The sequence below is a fragment of the Chiloscyllium plagiosum genome, unplaced genomic scaffold, assembly GCF_037043375.1.
Source record: "Chiloscyllium plagiosum isolate Xiang-an unplaced genomic scaffold, Cpla_swu_hap1 HiC_scaffold_1, whole genome shotgun sequence".
NCBI classification, from domain to species: domain Eukaryota; kingdom Metazoa; phylum Chordata; class Chondrichthyes; order Orectolobiformes; family Hemiscylliidae; genus Chiloscyllium; species Chiloscyllium plagiosum.
Genome location: NW_028270139.1, coordinates 181,578,003 through 181,604,930, shown reverse-complemented (window position 1 = coordinate 181,604,930; position 26,928 = coordinate 181,578,003). Strand labels below are relative to the sequence as shown.

At 46.2% G+C, this 26,928-nt stretch overlaps 1 protein-coding gene and 1 pseudogene across 6 annotated transcripts in view; both read right to left on the bottom strand.

The window, feature by feature from the left end:
- The window catches only part of fbxo41 (F-box protein 41), a 249,303-nt gene that overhangs the window by 46,642 nt on the left and 175,733 nt on the right, over positions 1-26,928 (bottom strand). For all 6 annotated transcript variants that reach the window (XR_015758748.1, XR_015758740.1, XR_015758746.1 and 3 more), the window contains exons 9-10: positions 7,141-7,236; positions 4,736-4,854 (exon numbers count right to left, since the gene is read on the bottom strand). Coding sequence is in view for 2 of the 6 variants with exons in the window: in XM_087992377.1 (XP_087848503.1) it covers positions 4,736-4,854; positions 7,141-7,236 (215 nt within the window). In the remaining 4 variants the exon portion in view is untranslated. The remainder of the gene's footprint in view (positions 1-4,735; positions 4,855-7,140; positions 7,237-26,928) is intronic.
- LOC148152305 (calcium-transporting ATPase type 2C member 1 pseudogene) lies at positions 12,084-21,280 on the bottom strand (annotated as a pseudogene).

The following is a 26,928-nucleotide window of genomic DNA, read 5'->3' as shown; positions in this document are numbered from 1 at the left end:
CGAGAGGTGAAAAGTTTAAGGTGGATACACGGGGCAAGTACTTTACACAGAGGGTGGTAGGTACCTGGAACGTGTTGCCAGCAGAGGCAGGCACAGTAGATCAATTTACAATGCATCTGGACAGATGCATGAGTAGGTGGGGAGCAGAGGGATACAGATGTTTAGGAATTGGGCGATAGGTTTAGGCAGTGGATTTGGATTGGCTCAGGCTTGGAGGGCCGAAGGGCCTGTTCCTGGCCGTAAATTTTCTTTGCTCTTTGTTCTTTTCTTTGTTCTTAAATGTATGACCGAAATGTGGGGTTGTTTATGAAGCACTTGCTGCGAGTGCTGGATACGTTTGTCTCACTGAGGCAAGGAAAGGAAGGATACGTTGAAAGAAGTTTGGGTGACAAGGGATGTGAAACATCTAGTCAAGAAGGAAGCTTGCTTAAGGTTGAGGAGGCAAGGATCAGATAGGGCTTCAGAGGATTACAAGGTAGCTAGGAAGGAACTGAAGAATCGACTAAGAAGAGCTAGAAGGGAGAGAGCTAAGAGCAGCAAGGAGGGGGCATGAAAAGTCCTTAGTTGGTAGGATTAGGGAAAACCCTAAGGCTTTCTATAGGTATATCTGGAATAAAAGAATGACTAGGGTAGGAATAGGTCCAGTCAAGGATAGTAGTGGGAAGTTGTGTGTGTGGAGGCTGAAGAGATTGGGGAGACACTGAATGAATACTTTTCATCAGTATTCACTCAGGAACACGGCATTGTTGCCGATGTGAGTACTGAGTCACAATTAATTAGAATGGATTGGTTTTGAGGTATGTCGGGAAGAGGTGTTGGAAATTCTGGAAAGGGTGAAAATAGATAAGTCCCCTGGGCCTGATGACATTTATCCTAGGATTCTCTGGGAAGCAAGGGAGGAGATTGCAGAGCCATTGGCCTTGATTTTTATGTCCTCGTTGTCTACAGGTATAGTGCCAGAAGACTGGAGGATAGCAAATGTGGTTCCCAAGAAGGGGAGTAGGGATAACCCTAGTAACTATAGGCCGGTGAGTCTCACTTCTGTTGTGGGCAAAGTCATGGAGAGAATTGTAAGGGATAGGATTTATGAACATCTGGATAGGAATAATGTGATCAAGGATAGTCACATGGTTTTATGAAGGGCAGGTCATGCCTCACAAACCTTATTGAATTCTTTGAGAAGGTGACTAAGGAGGTGGATGAGGGTAAAGCGGTAGATGTGGTGCATATGGATTTTAGTAAGGCGTTTGATAAGGTTCCACATGGTAGACTACTGCAAAAAATACGGAGGTGTGGCATTGAGGGTGAGTTGGAGGTTTGGATTAGGAATTGGCTGGATGGAAGAAGACAGAGGGTAGTAGTTGATGGTAAAGGTTCATCTTGGAGTGCAGTTACTAGCGGTGTTCCGCAAGGATCTGTTTTGGGACCATTGCTGTTTGTAATTTTTATAAATGACCTGGAGGAGGGGCTAGAAGGTTGGGTGAGCAAGTTTGCGGATGATACGAAAGTCGGAGGAGTTGTTGACAGTGAGGAAGGATGTGGCAGGTTACAGCGGGATATAGAGAAGCTGCAGAGCTGGGCAGAAAGGTGGCAAATGGAGTTCAATGTAGGTAAATGTGAAGTGATTCACTTTGGTAAGAGTAACAAGAAGATGGGATACTGGGCTAATGGTCGGATACTTGGTAGTGTGGATGAGCAGAGGGATCTTGGTGTCCATGTACACAGATCTCTGAAAGTTGCCACCCAGGTAAATAGTGCGGTGAAGAAGGCATATGGCGTACTGGCTTTTATTGGTAGAGGAATTGAGTTCCGGAGTCCTGAGGTCATGTTGCAGTTGTATAAGACTCTGGTGCGGCCACATCTGGAGTATTGTGTGCAGTTTTGGTCGCCATACTATAGGAAGGATGTGCAGGCACTGGAATGGGTGCAGAGGAGGTTTACCAGGATGTTGCCTGGTATGGTAGGAAGATCGTATAAGGAAAGGCTGAGGCACTTCGGGTTGTTTTCATTGGAGAAAGGAAGGTTTAGGGGTGACTTGATAGAGGTGTACAAGATGATCAGGGGTTTAGATAGGGTTGACCATGAGAACCTTTTTCCACGTATGGAGTCAGCTATTACGAGGGGGCATAGCTTTAAATTAAGGGGTGGTAGAAATAGGACAGATGTTAGGGGTAGATTCTTTACTCAGCGAGTCGTGAGTTCATGGAATGCCCTGCCAGTAGCAGTGGTGGACTCTCCCTCTTTATGGGCATTTAAACGGGCATTGGATAGGCATATGGAGGATAGTGGGCTAGTGTAGGTTCGGTGGGCTTAGATCGGCGCAACATCGAGGGCCAAAGGGCCTGTACTGCGCTGTATTTTTCTATGTTTCTATGTTAAGGGGATATGAAAAAGCTTTAGCAGGTAGGATTAAGGAAAACGCTAAGGCATTCTACACTTATGTGAGGAACAACAGGATGGCCAGAATGAGGGTAGGGCCAATCAGGGATAGTGGAGGGAACTTGTGCCTGGAGTTGGAGGAGGTCGGGGAGGGCCTAATGAATACTTTGCTTCAGTATTCACTACTGAGAGGGACCTTGATGTTTCTGAGGATGGCATGAAACAGACTGATATGCTCACAGGTTGATGTTAACAAGGGGGATGTGCTGAAAATGTTGAAAAACGTAAGGATGGATAAATGCGCTTGGCTATATGGGATATCCCCTCAGTCACTCCAGGAAGCGAGGAAAAAGATTGCTGCACCTTTGGGGATCTTTGCGTCCTTACTGTTGACTGGAATAGTGCCAGATGATTGGAGGGTAGTAAATGTCACAAGGAATTTAGGGCTACGGGGAGAATGTTATTCCCTTGTTCAAGAAAGGGAATAGGGATAATCCTGGGAATTACAGACCAGTCAGTCTTACATCAGTGGGCAAAGTATTGGAGAGGATTCCGAGACGAAAATGTGTTGCTGGAAAAGCGCAGCAAGTCAGGCAGCATCCAAGGAGCAGGAGAATCGACGTTTCGGGCATGAGCCCTTCTTCATGCATTCCTGAAGAAGGGCTCATGCCCGAAACGTCAATTCTCCTGTTCCTTGGATGCTGCCTGACCTGCTACGCTTTTCCAGCAACACATTTTCAGCTCTGATCTCCAGCATCTGCAGTCCTCACTTTCTCCTCGAGGATTCCAAGAGACAGGATTTACGATTATTTGGAGCACCATAGTTTGATCAGAGATAGTCAGAATGGCTTTGTGAGGGGCAGGTTCTGATGACTTCCATCCAAGAGTGTCAATTTTGAGGGTCTCTGAATGTTTTAATTTTACTGTATGCGAATAAAAGATAGAAGGGCTAATTTGAAAAAAGGACAAGAAAATTTACAGCACAGGAACAGGCCCTTCAGCCCTCCAAGCCTGAGCCAATCCAAATGTACTGTCTAAACCTGTCGGTCAATTCCTAAGCATCTGTATCCCTCTGCTCCCCACTTACTCGTGCATCTGTCCAGACGCATCTTAAATGAATCTACCGTGCCTGCCTCTACCACCTCTGCTGGCAACACGTTCCAGGCACCTACCACCCTCTGTGTGAAGTACTTGCCACGTGTATCCCCCTTAAACGTTCCACCTCTCTCCTTGAAAGCATGACCTCTCGTTATGGAATCCTTCACCCTGGGAAAAAGCTTGTCTTTATCTACCCTGTCTATACCCTTCATGATTTTGTAAACCTCAATCTCCTTTTTTCTAATGAAAATAAACCTCACCTACTCAACCTCTCTTCATAGCTAGCACCTTCCATACCAGGCAACATCCTCGTAAACCTTCTCTGCACCCTCTCCAAAGTGTCCACATCCTTTTGGTAATGTGGCGACCAGAACTGTACACAGTATTCCAAATGCGGCCGAACCAACATCCTGTACAATTTTAACATGACCTACCAGCTCTTATACTCAATACCCCATCCAATGAAGGCAAGCATACTATATGCCTTCTTGACCATTCTATCCACCTGTGCAGCAACCTTCAGGGTTCAATGGATCTGCACTCCCAGATCTCTCAGACCATCAACATTTTCCAAGGCTCTTCCATTCTTTGTATGATTTGCTGTAGAATTATTCTTGCCTAAATACAGCACTCACATTTGTCTGGATTGAAATCCATCTGCCACTTTTCCGCCCAACTCTCCAGTCTATCTATATCCTCCTGTATTCTCTGACAGTCCCTTATGCTTTCTGCTACTCCACCAATCTTCATGTCAGTTGGTTCAGTTGTCTGTTGTAACAAGATCATGTGGCACCAGACTAAGATGAGTGGGGTTGATTATTGTCAGAATCTAGATCAATATTTATCTCTCAAATACCAAATACACAATACTAATTTATTGCTGCATTGGGGATGTAGCTGTTATCATTGTTGGCACATTTCCAAAGTTACACTTTTGACATTCAAAAAGTACTCATTTGCCTGCAATGCAGTCTTTTTGTCTTGTAAACATTGAGTTAGATCTCATTTAAAGTACTTCCTTCAATTCTGGGTGTTACACATCAGGAAAAATTTACCAACCGTGAAAAGGTGTGGGTTGGTTGGTGAAGAATTGGTGCAGTGCGGACTTATCAGGATAATAGCGAGGTTGTAAAGGATTAAAATGTAAGGACAAGCTGCAGTGTATTTTCTGCGAATTTAAAGGTTAGTTATATAAATTGCTCGTAATATGAATTCAAATAAATCACATGTGAATCTGGAATGACACCTTGAAATTTACCCAAAGAGGCTAGCCCCTGTAGTCCACAACCTGCACCACCAACTCCCAGTGCTCGTAAGTGTGGCCAACAACGCCCGATCATCTGAAGACTGCGATTGTTAAATCGAGTTGGCTGATGGCTAGAGGGAAAGAGATCGAGAGATTTTTTAAAAACTTATACAGAGCTTCTTATCCTGAAATTGTCAAAAAAAACATGCAAAAATTGGTAAGCCATTAAGTTGTGGAAGATGTAAGGAGTTGGTAAAGGAACTTGAGACCAGTTGAATGAGTGGGAAAAATTCTGGCAGGTGAAGTAGATATGTGAACTTGTCTATTTTGAAGGAAGGATAGAAAAGCAGCAAATATTTGAATGGAGATTGCACAGAAGTGTCTGAGTGACCTAGTACATGAGTCACAAAAAATTTACTGTATAGGTGCAGTAAGCAATTAAGAAGGCACAAGAAATTTCTTACAGATTGGAAGGTAGCTAATTTAACCCCACTATTTTAAAACTGTAACAGGATGGACAGAGTCAGAATTGATTTGAGAAGGAATTTTTTAAGAACATAACTAGTAAAGTTAATAAGGGAGAGCCAATGGGTATCATTTAAGGTAACAAAAATCATAAGAAATAGGACTGGGTCATCCAGCCAATCTTTATCGACATTCCTTAAATCCACCTTTCAGGCTTTTCTTCATAACTCTTGATTCACCTACTGATCAAGAATCTATCTATCTCAGCCTTAAATATACATAAGAACACTACTCAAGGTTTGTGTCAAGATTTGTAGCTCGGCTGCTGGTTGCAGTTGTTGTGGATATGTTTGCCGAGCTGGGAAGTTGATTTGCAGACATTTCGTCCCCTTTCTAGGTGTCATTCTCAGTGCTGTGGAGCCTCCCGTGAAGCACTGCTGTATTGTGTCGGTTGAAACTTCTTTGGTTTTGTTCCTGCTGCTTCTGGTTGGCTCTACAAAGTCTTTGCCAAGAATGGATATCCCTACAACTTTATCTGCAGATGCCTGGCAGACAAATAATGCGAGGAGGACATACCATGACCCAACACACTAACTACTCTACCTTTTTCAAAATCGTCTTGGAACTGACAAGCAGACTCCTCCGACCACTTGGATTTACGACAGCACACAAACCAACAGCCAATCTCAGACAACAACTCACGAGAACAAAAGACCGACTACTCATCATATGCAGGACAAACATAGTGTACAAGATTCCATGCAGAGACTGCATGTAACACTACATAAGACAACAGGTAGACAACTAGTTATCCGCATTCATGAACATCAACTAGCCACTAAATGCCACGACCAGCTATCCTTCATAACTATACACATAGACAACAAGGACCACAAATTTGACTGGGACAACACAACAATAATAGGTCAAGCCAAACAGAGGAAAGCAAGAGAATTCCTGGAAGCTTGTCTCACTCACAGACTACATCAATAAACATATATACCCAATACACCGACCATAGAGTCATAGAGATGTACAGACCCTTTGGTCCAACTCATCCATGCTGACCAGAAATCCCAACCTATTCTAGTCCCATTTGCCAGCACTTGGCCCATATTCCTCTAAATCCTTCCTATTCATATACCCATCCAGATGCCATTTAAATGTTGTAATTGTACCAGCCTCCACCACTTTCTCTGGCAGCTCATTCCAGACACGCACCTCCCTTTGCGTGAAAACGTTACGTCTTAGGTCCCTTTTATATCTTTCCCCTCTCACCCTGGAGTTTGCACATTCTCCCCATGTCTGTGTGAGTTTCCTCAGATGCTCTGGTTTCCTCCCACAGTACAAAGAATTGGCTATGCTAAATTGCCCGTAGTGTTCAGGAATGTGTAGGTTAGATGCATTAGTCAGGGGAAATGTAGAGCACTCAAAAAGTGTGGCGCTGGAAAAGCACAGCCGGTCAGGCAGCATCTAAGGAGTAGGAGAGTTGACGTTTCGAGCGTAGGTTCTTCATCAGGAGAAGCATGCTCAAAATGTGAACTCTCCTGCTCCTTAGATGCTGCCTGACCGGTTGTGCTTGTCCAGCGCCACATTCTTTCACTCTGATCTCCAGCATCTGTAGTTCTCACTTTCTCCTAGTTGGAAATGTAGAGTAATAGGGTAGGGAAATGGGTCTGGCGGAGGGGTTACTCTTTGGAGGGTAGACTTATTGGGCCAATATGGCCTGTTTCCATGCTGTAGGGATTCTATGAATTTTATGAAGTAAACAGATCAGACCAATGATTTTCTTTTTGAATGGAGGTAACAGGTAGAAGGGGCCAAATAGTCTATGTTTGAGCCTATTTTGTATCCTGATATGTGATCATTCTTCATGAGAATGAAATTCACCATGCCTGGATTCATTAATTTGGATCAATGAATAGTCAATGAATGAAAATTACTGCTCTTACCATGGATGTAATGGCGCAACTTGCAGAGAGATGATGTCTCTACACCCAGCTCCCAAAGCCCAGATCACTTCATGGCCAACTGGATCTGTTGAACTCCTGAAAATAAAAGATAAATTTACCATTTTCATTGATTTGTTTGTTCCACCTTATTTCAATGTAAAATTGGCTACAGTAATCTCCAACAGCAGTTCAGCTAACCCTAGCGCGTTTTCTCTTTTTCTATATTAATTCATGGAATGTAAGTGCTGGTAACTGGGCTAGAATTAATCTCTAATTATCCTCGAGATGAGCCTGCTGTCCATTTGGTTTAATAAATGCTGTTGGCGAGTGAGTTCCACACTTTTGATCCAGTGACATTAAAGAAAGGCAAAAAGGAGACATGAGATAGCTTTGGCAAATAGGGTTAAAGAGAATCCAATGAAATTTTACAAATACATAAGGGCAACAGATTAACGACTGAGGGAATAGGCCCCTTAAAGATCAACAAGGCTATCTATGTGTGGAACCGCAGACGGGTGAGATACTGAATGAGTATTTAATGTCAGTGGTTGCTGTGGAGAAGAATTTGGACGCTGAAGAACTTTGGAAAATAAATATCTTGAAAAGTGTCCATATTACAGAAGACGTGGTGTTGGAAGTCTTAACGTGCATAAAAGTGGATAAATTCCCAGAACCTGATCAAGTGCAGAACTTTGTAAGAAGTTACAGTGATGTAGTCACACCACAGGTTCAGTCAGGTAGATGGGTGACCATCAAGGCAAGTAGTGCTGGAGTCTGCTATGATTATTCCCCTCTCTAACATGTACACCACTTTGGAAACTGTTGTGGGGGTAACCTCTCAGGGAGTATAACAGTAGCAGCCAGGCCTGTGGCACTAAGACTGGCTCTGCTGTACATCTGGGTCAGTCAAGTCCAAGCGAACCTTAATAGTAGGGGACTTGCCAATCAGGGGCACAGACAGGCATTTCTGTGGCCATGATCGCTACTCCAGGATGATGTGTTGTTTCACTGGTCAAGGGTCAAGGATATCCTGAGTAGTTGCTTCAAAATATTAAGGGTCTAAATTAGAGTGGTGCTGGAAAAGCACAGCAGGTCAGGCAGCGTCTGAGGAGCAGGAAAATCGATGTTTCAGGATGAAGGGCTTTTGCCCGAAACATCAATTTTCCTGCTCCTCAGATGCTGTCTGACCTGCTGTGCTTTTCCAGCACCACTCTAATCTAGACTCTGATTTCCAGCATCTGCAGTCCTCACTTTTGCCTAGTCAAATTATTAAGGGCAGGGTGAACAGCCAGAGGTCGTTTTACACATTGGTACCAATGACATAGGTAGAAAGAGTGAGGTCCTGAAAAGTGTTTATAAGGGGTTAGGCAGAAGGTTAAAATGCAGGGCCTCATGGGTTGTCATTTCTGAACTACTTCCTGTGCCACATATAAGTGAGAGTAGGAATTGGCAGATGAATGCATGACCTAAGAGCTGGTGCACGGAGCAGGGAGCACGGGGAGAATGCGGGTAAGTGGAGTTGAAATGCCCATCAGCCATGATTGAATGGCGGAGTGGACTCGATGGGCCGAATGGCCTTACTTCCGCTCCTATGTCTTATGGTCTTATTATCCTTTAGTGGACCAATCCTTTCCCTAGTTACCCGCTTGCTTTTTATATAAGAATAAAAGGTCTCGGGATTCTCCTTAATTCTGCTCAGTAAAGCTATTTCATGACCCCTTTTAGCCCACTTGATTCCTCATTTAAGACTTGTCCTACTCTTCCAATATTCCTTCAGGGCCTGTTCTGTTCTTAACTGCCTAGACCTTATGTATGCTTCCCTTTTCCTCTTGGCCAGTCGTACAATTTCTCCCGTCATCCACGGTTCATGAATCTTGCCCTTCCTATCCTTTGCCTTCAATGGGACATGCCGATCCTGTACTATCTTTAACCTATCTTTGAAAGCCTCCCACATCTCAAATATGGGCTTCCCTTCAAATAGCTGTATCCAATCCACATTTCCCAGCTCCTGCTTAATTTTGATAATAATTGGCCTTGGCCCAGTTTAGTACTCTTCCCTTAGGACCACTCTCTTCTTTATCTACAATTCTAAAACTTACAGAATTGTAGTCAGTGTTCCCAAAGAAATCCCCCACCGCAACTTCTACCATCTATCCTGGCTCGTTCCCCAGTACCAGGTCCAATATGGCCCCTTCCTCGTCGGACTATTGACATACTGCTCCAAAAATCTCTCCTGGACGCTTCTTACAAATTCTGCCCCATCCAGACCTCTGACACTAAGTGTATCCTAGTCAGTAAATGTTGGGAAAATTAAAATCTCCCATCACCACTACCCTGTTGCCTCTACATCTTTCCATAATCTGTTAACCTATATGTTCTCCTACATCACGCTCACTGTTGGGAGGCCTGTAATACAGCCCCAACTGCACCATTCTTATTTCTCAGCTCCACCCATAATGCCTCACTACTCAAGACCTCCTTAGTGTGCTCCTTTAGCACAGCCGTGATATCGTCCCTGACCAGCAATGCAACTCCACCCCCCCACCCCCTTTTACTTCCCTCCCTGTCCTCTCTGAAGCATCCAAATCCTGGAACTTTTAGTTGCCAATCATCATCCCCTTCCTTCAACCAAGTCTCTGATTGCAATAACGTCAAACTCCCAGGCACCAATCCAAGCCCTAAGTCCATCTGCCTTACCCACTATAGGCCTTGCATTAAAGTAGATGCATTTCAGGCCACCTGTTTTTTTGTGCTCATCTGCTCTCTGTCTATTCTTCCCTATATTAATGCTATCTTCATAATTCTTACAGTCTCCAATCTCCACCTCACTGCCAACTTGTTTTCTCTTCTGGTCCCCAGTCCCCTGCCACATTAGTTTAAAACCTCCCCAACAGCAGTAGCAAAAACCCCCCCAAGGACATTGGTTCCAGTCTGGTTCAGGTGTAGGCCGTTCATTTTGTAATAGTCCCACCTTCCCCAGAGCCGGTTCCAATGTCCAACAAATCTGAACCCTTCCCTCCTACACCATGCCTCAAGCCACGTGTTCATCCTGCCTACATTTTCATTTCTATACTGGCTAGCACGTGGCACTGGTAGTAATTCCGAGATCACTACCTTTGAGGTCCTCCTCTTTAACTTTTCTCCGAGCTCCCTGAATTCTTCTTTCAGGACCTCATCTCATTTTCTACTTATATCGTTGGTGCCTAAATGCACCAAGACAACTGGCTGTTCACCCTCCCCATTCAGAATGCTCTGCAGCCGATCGGTGACATCCCTGACCCGAGCACCTGGGAGACAACATACCGTCCAGGAGTCCTGTTTTCAGCCACAGAACCGCCTATCTGTTCCCCTTACAGTAGAATCCCCTGTGACTATGGCCCTACGAGTCTTTTTTCCGCCCTTCTGAATAGCAGTGCCCACACGGTGCCATTATCCTGGCAACTGCTGCCCTCCCCCTAGTGAACCATCTCCCCCAACAGTATCCAAAACGGTATACCTGTTTTGGAGGGAGATGATTACAGGGGACACCTGCACAGCCTTCCTACTCTTTTTCTGCCTTTTGGTCACCCATTCACTGTCTCCCTCAGCAAATCTAACCTGCGGTGTGACCAGTTCATTAAATGTGCTAACCACGACCTCCTCAGCATCGCGGATGCTCCACAGTGAGTCCATCTGCAGCTCCAGAGCTCCATGCGGTCAAACAACAGCTGCAGCTGGACACACTTCCTGCAAGTGTAAGAGTCAGAAATGACAGACACGTCCCTGAGCTCCCACATCAAGCAAGAGACACATGCCACGGGTCTGAGGTCCCCTGCCATTGTAAGCTTAGCTTTATATAGAACATAGAAGAATACAGCGCAGTACAGGCCCTTTGGCCCTCGATGTTGCGCCGATCCAAGCCCACCTAACCTACACTAGCCCACTATCCTCCATATGCCTATCCAATGCCCGCTTAAATGTCCATAAAGAGGGAGAGTCCACCACTGCTACTGGCAGGGCATTCCATTAACTCACGACTCGCTGAGTAAAGAACCTACCCCTAACATCTGTCCTATACCTACAACCCCTTTTTTTTAAATATCCCATTTAATTACAAACTGTATTTTTGAAACAGACTGTACAATTCCATCACAGATGTAGCCTGACAAATGGTGCCTGTTGCCCAATACAAAAAGAAAATCACTGCCTACATTTCTGGTCTTCATTACATTTGCCAAGTCTTAAAAAAGCAATAATGTATATGTTATCACAGTTTACACCATAAATGCATTCAATTACTAATGAGAACAAACACAGTTAAAAAAAATCAAAAATGCAGTCTCTGTATTTAGTTTTGTATTACAGGCTGTTATATGCGATCAATTAGATGCTCTGGCATACACAGACTTCATTTAACACGAAATTGCACACATTTCTGTTTCAACACATATATACATGTGATATAGCCTCTAGGTTGCAAATCATGGTTTCTATAGTGGTCAAGACTTCCAAAAGTTTAAAAACAAGGACACAAAAGCACTTCAGCAATTTATTTTTTTAACATTATTTTACATTAAGAAAATAAAAGCTGCAAGCATCTTACTTTTGTGGCTTATATCGTGGAATAATGCAATGCCCAATGCATTAAGAATACCTAATTTATGCTATGAAATCCACACCACCATGTATAAAATAACATACTATTTATTGATAAATAATAGTATTGAAATTAGGAAAAGACAGACTTTCATTCTATCCAGTGTAATGCAGACTCTACACCACATTCATTTGCAGTCTTTCCTATACAGGAAGCAAAATATTATGTACATTTAAGCAGCAAATCACACTGTCTGCAGGGAAAAGTTCTGCATCCATTTGCATTGTGCTATCCCAACAGATGGAGATCAAGAGATACTTCATTGTTCTCATTTCCAGTACATCTTTTCAGTCCTTTTAAATTAAGAGTGCCATTATATGTCAATCCAAAGTTCATTCTTCAAACACATTATCAGGATATTAGTTACCTAGTTTTTTTTGTTTGATAAACTCAAAGATGCAATATGCATCAAACATCTAAAAAGGATTTATTTTGTTTTGGGCCTCTCTCTTTCCGTCTCTCCAACCACTTGATGATCTCGGACACTATGCAAACTGACGAAGTGAGCCCCACCAAAAAAATAAGATCTAGTATGCTGAGACTTTCAGTTTGGAAAACTTTCTGTAGTGGAGGAAAGTAAATAACGAGCAGCTGTCCCATGATGGGCCCAAGTACAGCATAGTAAAACATTCGGTTACTGCATAACCCAATCTCGAAGACAGATTTTGTCTTCGACCTGGAGCTCCATGCATTGAACATGTCAAAGAAAACAAAGCAGGTAAAGGTCACTCAATTACGTTGATCCATAAAATCTGCATTGCATTTAGTGGATTGGGAAAGTTCATCAATGTGGCTAGAGAAATCAATGTTAGAGCGGCTATACTCGTGCTGAGTTGGAACCTAACAAAATTTTTGATATTATTGTAAATCCCTTTGCCCTCCTCAATTGCAGACATTATTGTCTTAAAGTCAGCGTCTACAAGGATCATGTCCGCTGCCTCCTTGCAGACATCGGTCCCTGTCTGCCCCATTGCCACCCCAATATCAGCTGCTTTTAATGCCACTGCATCATTTACTCCATCTCCTGTCATCGTGACCACAGCACCATTGTTCTGTAGAGACTTATTTATCTTCAGTTTGCGCCTTGGACTAGATCTGTAAAACACTGCTATCTTCTGGACTATTTGTGAAAGCTGCTGAATATCTAGTGAATCTATTTCTTCTCCCGAAAGGATTTGGGATCCCTTAAAATACAAGCCCAAACGGGTAGCTATAGCAACTGCTGTCTCTTGTGAATCACCAGTGACCATTTTGATTATTACTCCTGTGTTGATCAGTGTAGCGACAGCTTCTTTTACACCGGACTTTGGTGGATCGATCATTCCCACAAACCCAAGGAATGAGAGTTGTCCAAGTTCTGGTCCAGATGCTAAAGCGAGAACTCGAAGTCCAGCAGTGCCCATGTAAGTTTTCTCTTGGTGATACAACTCCTTTTGTTGCTGGGTGAGTGGTAGGGCTTCTTTATCCTGCTGAGCTTTGTGAACACATTTGACAGCCATCCATTTCTGCTCTGAAGTAAACGGATGTTCAGCTCGTCTCACATAATCCTGTTTGAGACCTTCCAAACCCATCTTCATGGCAAGAGCGATCAAAGCTCCTTCTGTTGGCTGCCCCATCAGTGTATCCTTTTGAATAGCGGCATCATAACATACACAGCCAACCTCCACAATTTTAGTTATTGCCGATTTAGAGAACCCGTGAATCACTTCGCCATCCATCATAACCTCTCCATACCTATTATAGCCAACACCGGTAACCTCAGCATGTTGTCCATCTGAAGTATAAATATGAGTCACTGTCATTTCATTCTTTGTTAGTGTTCCCGTTTTATCAGAGCATATTACATTACAACAACCAAGAGTTTCCACAATTGGGAGCGTCTTCACTATGGCTCTCTTCTTTACCATTCTCATCACACCAAGGGCCAACGTTACTGTCACTACAATGGGCAAACCCTCTGGAATAGCAGCAACAGCCAAACTCACACCAATAGTGAACATGTCAAGAATATGTTTTCCCTGCAGCCAGCCAACTAGCATTATAACACCTATAATGCCAAAAGAGTACAGTGAAAGTTGTTTTCCTAACAGGTCCATGCTTTTCTGTAGTAGTGTTTTAGGAGCTTCCTCAGCTTGCATCATTTTGAAAACCTCTCCAAATTCAGAGTTTTCTCCAGTCCCTATAACAATACCCTTAGCTCTGCCACACCTAACCAATGTGCCCATGAAAGCAATATTATTTCTGGATGTGAGGTCACCATTTGTAGCTGATGGCTGTGGAATTGTTGATTTTGTACATGGGGAAGTCTCTCCTGTGAGGCTTGATTCATCAATGGCAGTGTCAACAACCTCAAACAAACGGAGATCAGCAGGGACTTTATCACCAACACTTAAACACACTGTATCTCCTGGAACCAAAATTAACCAAAACCAAACAATGCACTTAAATACATGAAAAAGAAAGATAAAGAAAAAATAAAAGTCTTACCTTACAGAGTCTTTTTCTTCCGGTTAGAAGCGGGGGGTGGGAGGGAGATACTACACGTGTAGTAGTATCTCGGGTTTAGCCACTGCCCAAATATAAATTAAGCCCTTACCTTCCTGGCAGCCCTTGCTTCACTCCTCCTTCTCTCTTCGCCGCTCTGGACTGAATGTCTATTTGATAGAGGAATAGCCACCGGAGACTTTTAAGCAATCTACTTACCTTTTCCAACAGTCACCCATCTAGGTGACTGATCCTGCAGTGTAATGATGTTTCTAAATCTACTAGCCATGTCACTTTATGTCCCATATAACATTAATGTATCTTAATAAAATTAAGTCTAAATACAGAACTTTCAATAACACCTTATATTAGTGAGTTTTGAGAAGATTTGTAGCTCACCAACCCAAGGAACCCTAAACACAAAAATAGAAAGCGGGCCATGCCACCAGTGCTTCATCTGGGGGATCGCTGAAGATGTTACCGAGTACGGTGACAACATGTCTGAAAATGAACCTTCCAGCTCAGCGAGCAAACCTGCATCCAGAACACCTTATATATAAAACAGACCATCTTTCAGAGACCTCCAGAAAATAATGTTAAAGTGGAAAAAATTAAATATATATGTATGTACCAAACATACAAAACTTAAATAAAATCAACCACTTAGTTGATTAGCTGAATTAAAAAATAATCCTCTTCAATAAATTCCTTGAAGTAAAATAAAATCTCCAGGCTGACCACATGTCAAATGCCTCAAAACGAAAACACAACTCCTTATTTAAAAAAAAATTCGGCTTTTCAAAATAAAAGCTTTTGCAATATGAAAAAAAACCCTCCAAAACACATATGGCCTTTTCTAAGTTCTGAATTTAGAATAAAACAAACCTCAGCCATTCACTGCAGACCCTCTTTCCTTCCTAGGATCCTAACATTCATCATTTATTCCTTTCCCTGGTCAATCCTTCCAAAATGCATCATATCACACTTTTTAACATTCAATTCCATATTCCACTTTTAGTCCATCTGACAAGTCTGTCTATACTATTTGTAGTCAAAGGCTTTCATCCTCCATATATACACCACCATAAGACCATAACGGAAAGGAATGGAAGTGAGGCCATTCAGCCCATCGGGTTCACTCCACTCACATGACTGATGGGCATTTCAACAGAAGAGATAGGAGAGGTCTTGAATGAGTACTTTTCTTCAGGATTTACGAACGAGAGGGACCGTATTGTTGAAGAGGAGAGTGTGAGACGGACTGGTAAGCTAGAGGAGATACTTGTTAGGAAGGAAGATGTGTTGGACATTTTGAACAACTTGAGGATAGACAAGTCCCCCGGGCCTGACGGGATATATCCTAGGATTATGTGGGAAGCAAGAGAGGAAATTGCAGTACCGTTGGCAATGATCTTTTCGTCTTCACTGTCAACAGGGGTGGTACCAGGGGACTGGAGAGTGGCGAATGTTGTGCCCCTGTTCAAAAAAGGGAATAGGGATAACCCCGGGAATTACAGGCCAGTTAGTCTTACTTCGGTGGTAGGCAAAGTAATGGAAAGGATACTGAGGGATAGGATTTATAAGTATCTGGAAAGATACTGCTTGATTAGGGACAGCCAGCACGGATTTGTGAAGGGTAGGTCTTGCCTTACAAGTCTGATTGAATTCTTTGAGGAGGTGACCAAGCATGTGGATGAGGGTAGAGCAGTGGATGTAGTGTACATGGATTTTAGTAAGGCATTTGATAAGGTTCCCCATGGTAGGCTTATGCGGAAAGTCAGGAGGCATGGGATAGAGGGAAATTTGGCCAATTGGATAGAAAACTGGCTAACCGGTCGAAATCAGAGAGTGGTGGTAGATGGCAAATATTCAGCCTTGAGCCCAGTTACAAGTGGAGTTCAGCAGGGATCAGTTCTGGGTCCTCTGCTGTTCGTAATTTTTATTAATGACTTGGATGAGGGAGTCGAAGGGTGGGTCAGTACATTTGCAGATGATACGAAGATTGGTGGAGTTGTGGATAGTGAGGAGGGCTGTTGTCGGCTGCAAAGAGACTTAGATATGATGCAGAGCTGGGCTGAGGAGTGGCAGATGGAGTTCAACCCTGTCAAGTGTGAGGTTGTCCATTTTGGAAAGACAAATAAGAATGCGGAATACAGGGTTAACGGTAGGGTTCTTAGTGAGGTGGAGGAACAGAGGGATCTTGGGGTCTATGTTCATAGATCTTTGAAAGTTGCCACTCAGGTGGATAGAGCTTGTAAGAAGGCCTATGGTGTATTAGCGTTCATTAGCAGAGGGATTGAATTCAAGAGTCGTGAAGTGATGTTGCAACTGTACAGGACTTTGGTTAGGCCACATTTGGAGTACTGTGTGCAGTTCTGGTCGCCTCACTTTAGGAAAGATGTGGAAGCTTTGGAGAGGGTGCAGAGAAGATTTACCAGGATGTTGCCTGGAATGGAGAATAGGTCGTACGAGGATAGGTTGAGAGTGCTAGGCCTTTTCTCATTGGAACGGCGAAGAATGAGGGGTGACTTGATAGAGGTTTATAAGATGATCAGAGGAATAGATAGAGTAGACAGTCAGAAACTTTTTCCCCGGGTGCAACAGAGTGTTACTAGGGGACATAAATTTAAGGTGAAGGGTGGAAGGTATAGGGGAGATGTCAGGAGTGGGTTCTTTACCCAGAGAGTGGTGGGGGCACGGAATGCGCTGCCTGTGGGAGTGGTAGAGTCAGAATCTTTGGTGACCTTTAAGCGGCAATTGGATAGGTACATGGATGGGTGCTTAAGCTAGGACAAATGTTTGGCACAACATCGTGGGCCGAAGGGCCTGTTCTGTGCTATATTGTTCTATGTTCTATGTTCTAACAGAGCCCTGCGGGACCCCACTCAACACTGACCTCCAGGCAGAATACTTTCCATCGACAACCACTCTCTGCCTTCTGTCAGCCAGCCAATTCTGAATCCAGACAGCCAAATCTCCCTGTATCCCATACTTCCTGACTTTATGAATGAGCCTACCGTGGGGAACATTATCAAATGCTTTGCTGAGGTCCATATACACCACATCCACTGCTCGACCTTCATCAACCTGTCTTGACACCTCTCAAAGAACTCAATAAGATTTGTGAGGCATGACCTGCCCCTCACAAAGCCATGCTGACTGCCTTTAATCACACTATGCTTTGCCAAATAGTCATAAATCCTATCCCTCAGAATTCTTTCCAAAACTTTTCTGACCACAGACATAAGCCTGACTGGTCTGTAATAGCCAGAGATTACCCTATTACCCTTCTTGAAAAGTGGAACAACATTCGCCTCCTTCCAATCCTCTGGTACGACTCCCGCGGAGAGTGAGGTGGCAAATGTCCTCCAGCGGCTTAGCAACCTCCTTTCTTGCTTCCCGGAGTAGCCTAGGATAAATATGGTCTGGCCCTGGGGACTTAATGTTTTCCAAAATTTCCAGCACATCAACTTGATCAATCTTGATCTGGTCAAGCCTGTATCCCAGCTCCTCAAAGATTTTGTTCACAACAAGGTCCCTTTCCTTGATGAAAACCGAAGCAAAATATTAATTTAGGGCTTCCCCTATCTGCTCAGACTCCACGCACAAGTTCCCTCCTCTATCTCTGATCGGCCCAACCTTCTCCCTGATCATTCTCTTATTCTTCACGTATGAGTAAAATGCCTTTGGGTTCTCCCTAATCCTTCCTGCCAAGCCTTTTTCGTGCCCCCTCCTGGCTCTCCTCAGTCCATTTCTGACCTCCTTTCTAGCAAGCCTGTAATCCTCTAAAGCTGTGCTAGATCCTTGCTTCCTCCACCTTACTTCAGTTGCCTTCTTCCTTTTGACGAGAAGTTCAAAGTTCACCCATAACAACAACCCTGCTACATCTGCATTTTTTCAGAATCTGCCCACCTATGAGTTCTTCAATCTCTCTGCTGCTATTAGGTGGTCTGTAGAAAACTCCCAATGTGGTGGCTGTTCCCTTGCTTTCCCTAACTCTGCTCCCCCATATTTTGAGACTATGTCCTCTAGTTCTAGTTTCACTTGCCAGTGGATACATCTCTTTGCTTCTATCTTATCTATTACCTTCACAATGTTGTATGTTTTTATAAAATCCCCACTCATTCCACTAAATTCCAATGAGTAGAGTCCAACTCCATCCCTCCAGAATCCACCCCCACACCTAACTCCACCCCCCCGCCCAACTCCCCCCCCCACTCCCAGCTCCAGCCCCACACCAGGTCAGAGCTCCCAGCCCTGCCGTATTTTCACCATCCCTCCAGAATCTGCCCCCACGCCCAACTCCGCCCCCACGCCCAACTCCGCCCCCACGCCCAACTCCGCCCCCACACCTAATCCCGCCCCCACTCCCAGCTCCAGCCCCACACCAGGTACCAGGTCCGAAGTCCTAAGTTATTTTCACCATCCCTCCAGACCTCCCCCTCTCTGAGGATGAAAGATCAGTCCTCAGCAGAGGCCTCACCTTCATTCCCCTATGCTCCCGGATTAACGAGTTCAACACGCGGCGAGACATCGAACAATTCTATCGCTGCCTTCACCTCCGCGCCTACTTCTTCAACCAGGATCCTCGCCCACCCTCTGACGACCCCCTCTCCCGCCTCCAACCTACCCTATCCACCTGGACACCCCGTGCTGGCCTCTTACCCACCCTCGATGTCTTCATAGCCAACTGCCGCCACGACATTAACCGCCTCAACCTGTCCACCCCTCTCACCCACTCCAACCTCTCACCCTCGCAACATGCAGCCCTCCACTCCCTCCATTCCAACCCCAATCTCACTATCAAACTGGCAGACAAGGGAGGCGCGGTGGTAGTTTGGCGCACTGACCTTTACACCACTGAGGCTAAACGCCAGCTCGCGGACACCTCCTCCTATTGCCCCCTTGACCATGACCCCACCTCCCACCACCAAACCATCATCCCCCAGGCCATCCATAACCTCATCTCCTCAAGGGAGCTCCCATCCACCGCCTCCAACCTCATAGTCCCACAACCCCACACCTCCCGCTTCTACCTCCTGCCCAAAATCCACAAACCTGACTGCCCCGGACGACCCACTGTCTCAGCATGCTCCTGCCCCACCGAACTCATCTCCGCATACCTTGACACGGTCCTGTCCCCCTTAGTCCAAGAACTCCAAACCTATGTTCGGAACGCCCTCCACCTCCTCCATGATTTTCGCTTCCCCAGCCCCTAACGCCTTATCTTCACAGTGGACATCCAGTCCCTATACACCTCCATCCCCCATCACGAAGGATTCAAAGCCCTCCGCTTCTTCCTTTCCCGCCGACCCAACCAGTATCCTTCCACCGACACCCTCCTTCGACTGACTGAACTGGTCCTCACTCTGAACAACTTCTCTTTCCAATCCTCCCACTTCCTCCAAACCAAAGGAGTAGCCATGGGCACCCGCATGGGCCCCAGCTATGCCTGCCTCTTCGTAGGATATGTGGAACAGTCCATCTTCCGCAGCTACACTGGCACCACACCCCACCTTTTCCTCCACTACATCGATGACTGTATCGGCGCCGCCTCGTGCTCCCACGAGGAGGTTGAACAGTTCATCCGCTTTACTAACACCTTCCACCCCGACCTCAAATTTACCTGGACCGTCTCAGACTCCTCCCTCTCCTTCCTAGACCTCTCCATTTCTATCTCGGGCGACCGACTCAACACGGACATTTACTATAAACCGACCGACTCCCACAGCTACCTAGACTACACCTCCTCCCACCCTGCCCCCTGTAAAAAGGCCATCCCATATTCCCAATTCCTTCGTCTCCGCCGCATCTGCTCCCAGGAGGACCAAATCCAATACCGAACAACCCAGATGGCCTCCTTCTTCAAAGACCGCAATTTCCCCTCAGACGTTGTTGATGATGCTCTCCACCGCATCTCCTCCACTTCCTGCTCCTCCGCCCTTGAACCCCACCCCTCCAATCGCCACCAGGACAGAATCCCACTGGTCCTCACCTACCATCCCACCAACCTCCAGATACATCGTATCTTCTCTTCATCATTTCCACCACCTCCAAACAGACCCCACCACCAGGGATATATTTCCCTCCCCTCCCCTATCAGCGTTCCGAAAAGACCACTCCCTCCGTGACTCCCTCGTCAGGTCCACACCCCCCACCAACCCAATCTCCACTCTGGGCACCTTCCCCTGCAACCGCAAGAAATGCAAAACTTGGGCCCACACCTCCCCCCTCACTTCCCTCCAAGGCCCCAAGGGATCCTTCCATATCCATCACAAATTCACCTGCACCTCCACACACATCATTTACTGCATCCGCTGCACCCGATGTGGCCTCCTCTACATTGGGGAGACAGGCCGCCTACTTGCGGAATGTTTCAGGGAACACCTCTGGGACACCTGCACCAACCAACCCAACCGCCCTGTTGCTGAACACTTTAACTCCCCCTCCCACTCCACCAAGGACATGTAAGTCCTTGGCCTCCTCCATCACCAGACCATGGCAACACCACGCCTGGAGGAAGAGCGCCTCATCTTCTGCCTAGGAACCCTCCAACCACACGGGATGAATGCAGATTTCTCCAGCTTCCTAATTTCCCCTCCCCCCACCTTATCTCAGTCCCAACCCTCGGACTCAGCACCGCCTTCTTGACCTGCAATCTTCTTCCCGACCTCTCCGCCCCCACCCCCTCTCCGGCCTATCACCCTCACCTTAACCTCCTTCCACCTATTGCATTCCCAATGCCCCTCCCCCAAGTCCCTCCTCCCTACCTTTTATCTTAGCCTGCTTGGCACACCCTCCTCATTCCTGAAAAAGAGCTTATGCCCGTAACGTCGATTCTTCTGCTCCTTGGATGCTGCCTGACCTGCTGCGCTTTCTTTTCTTTCTGTAAGTTAAACAATCTTCTATCCAAGCTAATACGTGACCAGTAATGCCATGCACCTTTACCTTTGTCGAATGCTTCTGGAAATCCAGATACACCACATCCACTGGTTCCCCGTTGTCCACCACACTTATCATGTCCTCAAAGAATTCTAGTAAATTAATTAAATGTGAACTGCCTTTAACCTACCCATGCTGCATCTAGCTGAGAGGACAATTTCTATCCAGATGTCTTGCTATTCCTTCCTTGATGATAGGTTCAAGCATTTTCCCCTTTGAGCATCATTACTAAGTGACAATGTCCTGCTTTCCCCCAAAATCCTTCCACATTATTTTTATGCAATTCAGCATCAATGCCCTCTTGACTATTTCAATTGAAACTGCCTCCATTACATTTCCATACAGTGTATTCCGTACCCTATTTTTCACATAACTTGCTTCTTTTGCAGATGACTAGAGTCATGCCCTCTTGTTTTTTTCTTTCCTTTGAGCAAAAATAGCTTCTCCCTGTCTGCTCTGTCCAGCCTGCTCATGATTTTGAAAACCTCGAGCAGATCTCATCTCAGCCTTTTTCTCTCTAAGGAGAACAACACTGACTTTTTCAATCTATCCTGATTACAGAAGTTTCTCATTCCTGGAGCTATTCCTGTAAACAGATGCACTGAGAATGCATATAGAAATGAGTAAGTTTGGATAAAGATAAGTGTTGAGAGTGTTTGCTGGAAAAGCACAGCAGGTCAGGCAGCACCGAGGTGTAGGGAAATCGACATTTCAGGCCGGAGCCCTTCATCAGGAATGTGGGCTCTGGCCTGAAACGTCGATTTTGCTGCTCCTCAGATGCTGCCTGACCTGCTGTACTTTTCCAGCAACACACTCTCAACTCTGATCTCCAGCATCTGCAGACCTCACTGTCTCTATGAACAAGGATAAGAGTAGTCCTCAGGTGAGTGTACTAAATTGGGGGAGCTGCAATACTATTAGGCAGAAACTGGGGAAGGTAACAAACGGAAAGAACTGCAGATGCTGGAAATCTGAAACAAAAGTAGAAATAGCAGGAAAAGCTCAGCAGGTATGGCAGCACCTTTAGAAAAAAATCAGGGTGAAATTTTCAGGTCCAGTGACCCTTCCTCAGAACTGATGATAGCTAGGAAAAATACTTTTTTTATTCTGAAGGTAGGGAGGGGAGAGGGGGTAAGGAGTAAATGGTAAGTTGAGATAGAACCCAAAAACAGAGAAGAACATTTGGACTCACAAAGGAGTGGAAACCAGTCAGCCAAGGAGAATGAATAGCTACTAATGAGGACTATTAGTGGTTAACGATGGGTTGTCTGTCATAACAGACCCTTGTGATAACAAGTCCTGGTTTATAGGGTTTGGGGTAAGGACATGGGAGAGGTGCTTCATGTCCTAAAATTGTCGCACTCAATATGTCGTCACAATGAAATAATAACAGTAATACAGGTCAAAAAGGATATCTTAAATGCTGAAAAGAGGCTAAGGCTGGAATGAGGAAGGCCAAGAGGAAGCACAAAGAAAGGATAGCTGGCTGTGTTAAAACAAACAGTAAAATGTTCTTCAAACATATTAAGAGTAAACGATTATTGAAGGTTAGAGTGGGGCCCAGAGAGAAAAAGCAGGGTAAGCTGCTCTTTGAAGCAAACTGGGGAGTATGGTGGCTCAGTGGTTAGCACTGGTGCCTCACAGTGCCAGGGACCTGGGTTCAATTCCACCCTTGGGCAACTGTCTGTCTGTGTGGAGTTTGCACATTCTCTCTATGTCTGCATGGATTTCCTCTGGGTGCTATGGTTTCTTCCGACTGTTCAAGGAAGTGCAGGTTAGGTGGATTGGCTATGCTAAATTGCCCATAATGTCCAGGGATATGCAGATTAGGTTGACAAGCCATGGGAAATGTGGGTTACGTGGAAAGGGTAGTTCAAGGTAGGATGGGCTTCGGAGGGGTGGTGTGGACTTGATATGACTGAGGTACTGTTCATGGACCAGGCTAGACCCCCTCACAACATTTTAAGAAGGAAGCTTAGACCTTAACTTTTCTAGGTGTTTTAAGCAGATGTAAGATGGAAATTCCAGCAGCGATGCAGCTGGTCCTACCACTCAGTTTTAAACAAAACAGAATTAATTACAGACTATGAAACACAAACAAAAGAGAACAAAAAATAGAAAGCCTAATCTATTTGAAAACCTAACTGACTCTATCACAACTTAACAATGCTTTCCAATTTCCTGCAACATCCCCATAAACACACCCCTTGGCTAAAAAGGTGAATTGAACTCCAAATTCTTACATGAAGAGATGTTAGAGAGAGAGGATCAACCAGGGATCATTGACTGAAGCACGGAACCGGTGTTGGGCGGGGGGCGGTGTTGGGCAGGGGCGGCGGCAGGCTGGGGGCGATGTTGGGCAGGGGCAGGCGGGGGGCGGAGGGGCGGTGTTGGACGGGGGGCGGTGTTGGACGGGAGCAGGTGGGGGGGGCGGTGTTGGACAGGGCGAGGGCAGGGTTGGGCGAGGGCGATGTTGGGCGGGGGCAGGCGAGGGGCGGTGTTGGACGGGGCGGGCGGGGGCGGGGCAGTGTTGGGTGGGGGCAGGTGGTGGGCAATGTTGGGCGGGGCGGTCGGGCAATGGTGGGCGGGGCGGGGTGCGATGTTGGGCGAGGGCGGTGTTGGGTGGGGGCAGTATTGGGCAGGGCCGGAGGGGCGATGTTGGGTGGGGGGGGGGGGGCGATGTTGGGGGGGCTGGCGATGTTGGGCGGGAGGCAATGTTGGGCAGGGGCGGTGTTGGGCAGGGGGGCGATGGGCGGGGGGGCGGTGTTGGGCGGGGAGCGGTGTTGGGCGGGGAGTGGTGTTGGGCAGAGGGGGCGATGTTGGGCAGGGGCAGGTGGGGGGGCGGGGTGATGTTGGGCAAGGGCGGGGGGGTGATGTTGGGCAGGTGCGGGGATGCGATGTTGGGCGAGGGTGGGCAGGCTATGTTGGGCAGGGGCAGTGTTGGGCAGGGGTGGGGGCGTGATTTTGTGTAGGGGGCGATGTTGGCCAGGGGCAGTGTTGGGCAGGGGTGGGGGCGTGATTTTGTGCAGGGGTGATGTTGGGCGGGGACGGTGTTGGGCAGGGGTGGGGGGGCGATTTTGTGCAGGGGTGATGTTGGGCGGGGGCGTGTTGGGTTGGGGGCGGGGTTAGAGGCAGGCAGGGGGCGGTTTTGGGAGGGGGAGGGGTCAGGCGCAGGTGAGGGGGCGGGGTCAGGGGCAGGTGAGGAGGCGGGGTCCGCCTTGGATGGGTTCTGGGGTTAGGTGCTCACGTGCTTTGTGCTGGGGGGGGGCAGTGTGTGCTGTTGGAAGGGGTTTGGGTGGGTGGGCGTTGGTAGGTGTTGGAGGCCAGGGCCTTGCATGCTGTGTGCTGCTGCAGGCTCCTGAACGGGGAGCAGACTTTAAAAACTCCCAGCCCCAGAGGAAAGGCATTTAATCAATGAACCGAATCATCAATTATCCGAACGAAATAGTGCCCGCCCATCACATTCGGGTAATCTAGATTCCCCTGTGCACCACATCAACCACTTTACCCTCCTCCACTTGTTTGATCACAATCTCAATGAACTCAGTAAGGATTGTGAGGCATAATCCACCCTTCACAAAACCGTGTTAACTATCCCTAATCAACTTTTCATTTCTAAATGATTATAAATCTTATCTCTTATAACCTTTTCCAACATTTTACCCACAATCAAAGTAAGGTCCACTGGTCTATAATTATCAGGGGCAACACTGAGGACCAAAGCCCTGCGTTGTGCTGTAATATTCAATGTTCTGTGTAATTGAGAAGAAGCTTGGTGTTGATGTTACAATAGACAATAGGTACAGGAGTAGGCCATTCTGCCCTTCGAGCCTGCACCACCATTCAATATGATCATGGCTGATCATCCTCAATCAGTATCCTGTTCCTGCCTTATCCCCATAACCCTTGATTCCACTATCTTGAAGAGCTCTATCAACTCTTTCTTGAAAGTATCCAGAGACTTGGCCTCCACAGCCTTCTGGGGCAGAGCATTCCACACACCCACCACTCTCTGGGTGAAGAAGTTTCTCCTCAACTCTGTTTTAAATGGTCTACCCCTTATTTTTAAACTGTGTCCTCTGGTTCGGGACTCCCCCATTAGCAGAAATATGCTTCCTGCCTCCAGAGTGTCCAATCCTTTAATAATCTTAGACGTCCCAATCAGATCCCCTCTCAGCCTTCTAAACTCAAGCGTATACAAGCCCAGTCACTCCAATCTTTCAGCGTAAGATAGTCCCACCATTCCGGGAATTGACCTTGTGAACCTACGCTGCACTCCCTCAATAGCCAGAATGTCTTTTCTTAAATTTGGAGACCAAAACTGCGCACAATATTCCAGGTGCGGTCTCACCAGGGCCCTGTACAGCTGCAGAAGGACCTCTTTGCTTCTATACTCTATTCCTCTTGTTATGAAGGCCAGCATGCTATGAGCTTTCTGCACTGCCTGCTGTACCTGCATGCTTACCTTCATTGACTGATGTACAAGAACACCCAGATCTCATTGTACTGCCCCTTTACCTAACTTGACTCCATTTCAATATTTATGTTATCACAAAAAGACACTACCCTCTCTCACTAGTATCCTTACATACGGATGAGGAAGGACACCACTTTGACTGGGGCAACACATCCATCCTAAGACGAGCTAAACAGAGACACACACAAGAATTCCTAGAAGCATGGCATTCCAACCCTGAGAAAAAGGACAGGAAGTGACATCACTGCAGGAAATTACATCACCATCCCAAAGAAACCCAAACATATAAATAGAAAGCAGGACTTATCAGCAGTGCTTCGTCTGAGGCCCACTAAAGATGTTACCTAATATGTGATGAAACGTCTGGAAATGAACCTTCTAGCTCAGCGAGCAAACCTACATCCAGAACTTCAACCTGAGCTACAAATCTTCTCAAAACTCACTCCTCCCTCTTATTCTCTCTCTGCGTCCTCTCTCTCACTTTCTTTCCTCTCTTGTGCTCTCTCTCTCTGCCTCCTCCTTCCCCCTCTCTCTCTGCCTTCTCCTTTTCTCTCTCTCTGCCTCCTCTCTCTCTCTCTCTCCCCCCGCCTCCTCCTTCTCTCTCTCTCTTCCCCCCTCTGTCTGCCTCCTCCCTCTCTCTGTCAAATACATATGATCTCTCTGAACCAACTCAATATCTACTTGCCTTAAATAATGTTGTCATCACAATATTTTTAAATGTTTTGAGAAGCAGTTGCACAGGAAGTGTGCCACAGGAACTGAGGAGATCTTTCAGCATAGGGCTGGCTGCTGCTTTTCTGATTTTTGTGGCTTTGTTTCCAAGGCCTCTCAGGATTGGCTACTGATCATCTTCAGCTCTTCCATTGGAGGCGCTCAGTATGGGATTCATCCCAAATCCTGGATTGTACAATGGAGAGGGAGGGAGTTTGTGTGAAACCAGGAGGATTCTGCATGGGGTAGTGACAAACCTGGTATGATCCAGGGGATTCCTAACTCCTGAATCTCCACCTCAGGTCCTTGAGAAGGAGGGTGTGGAACAAGAGGGAACACGGTTTGATGAGGGGCTTGGCTCCAGTAGGATCAGCCGGAACTTTAACCTGATGCAGTGATGTTTACCTTAGCCCTGAGAGCACAATGGCTCAGTGGTTAGCACTGCAGCCTCACAGCATCAGGGATTCAGGTTTAATTGCAGCCTCGGGTGACTGTCTGTGTGGAGTTTGCACATTCTCCTCGTGTCTGTGTGGGTTTC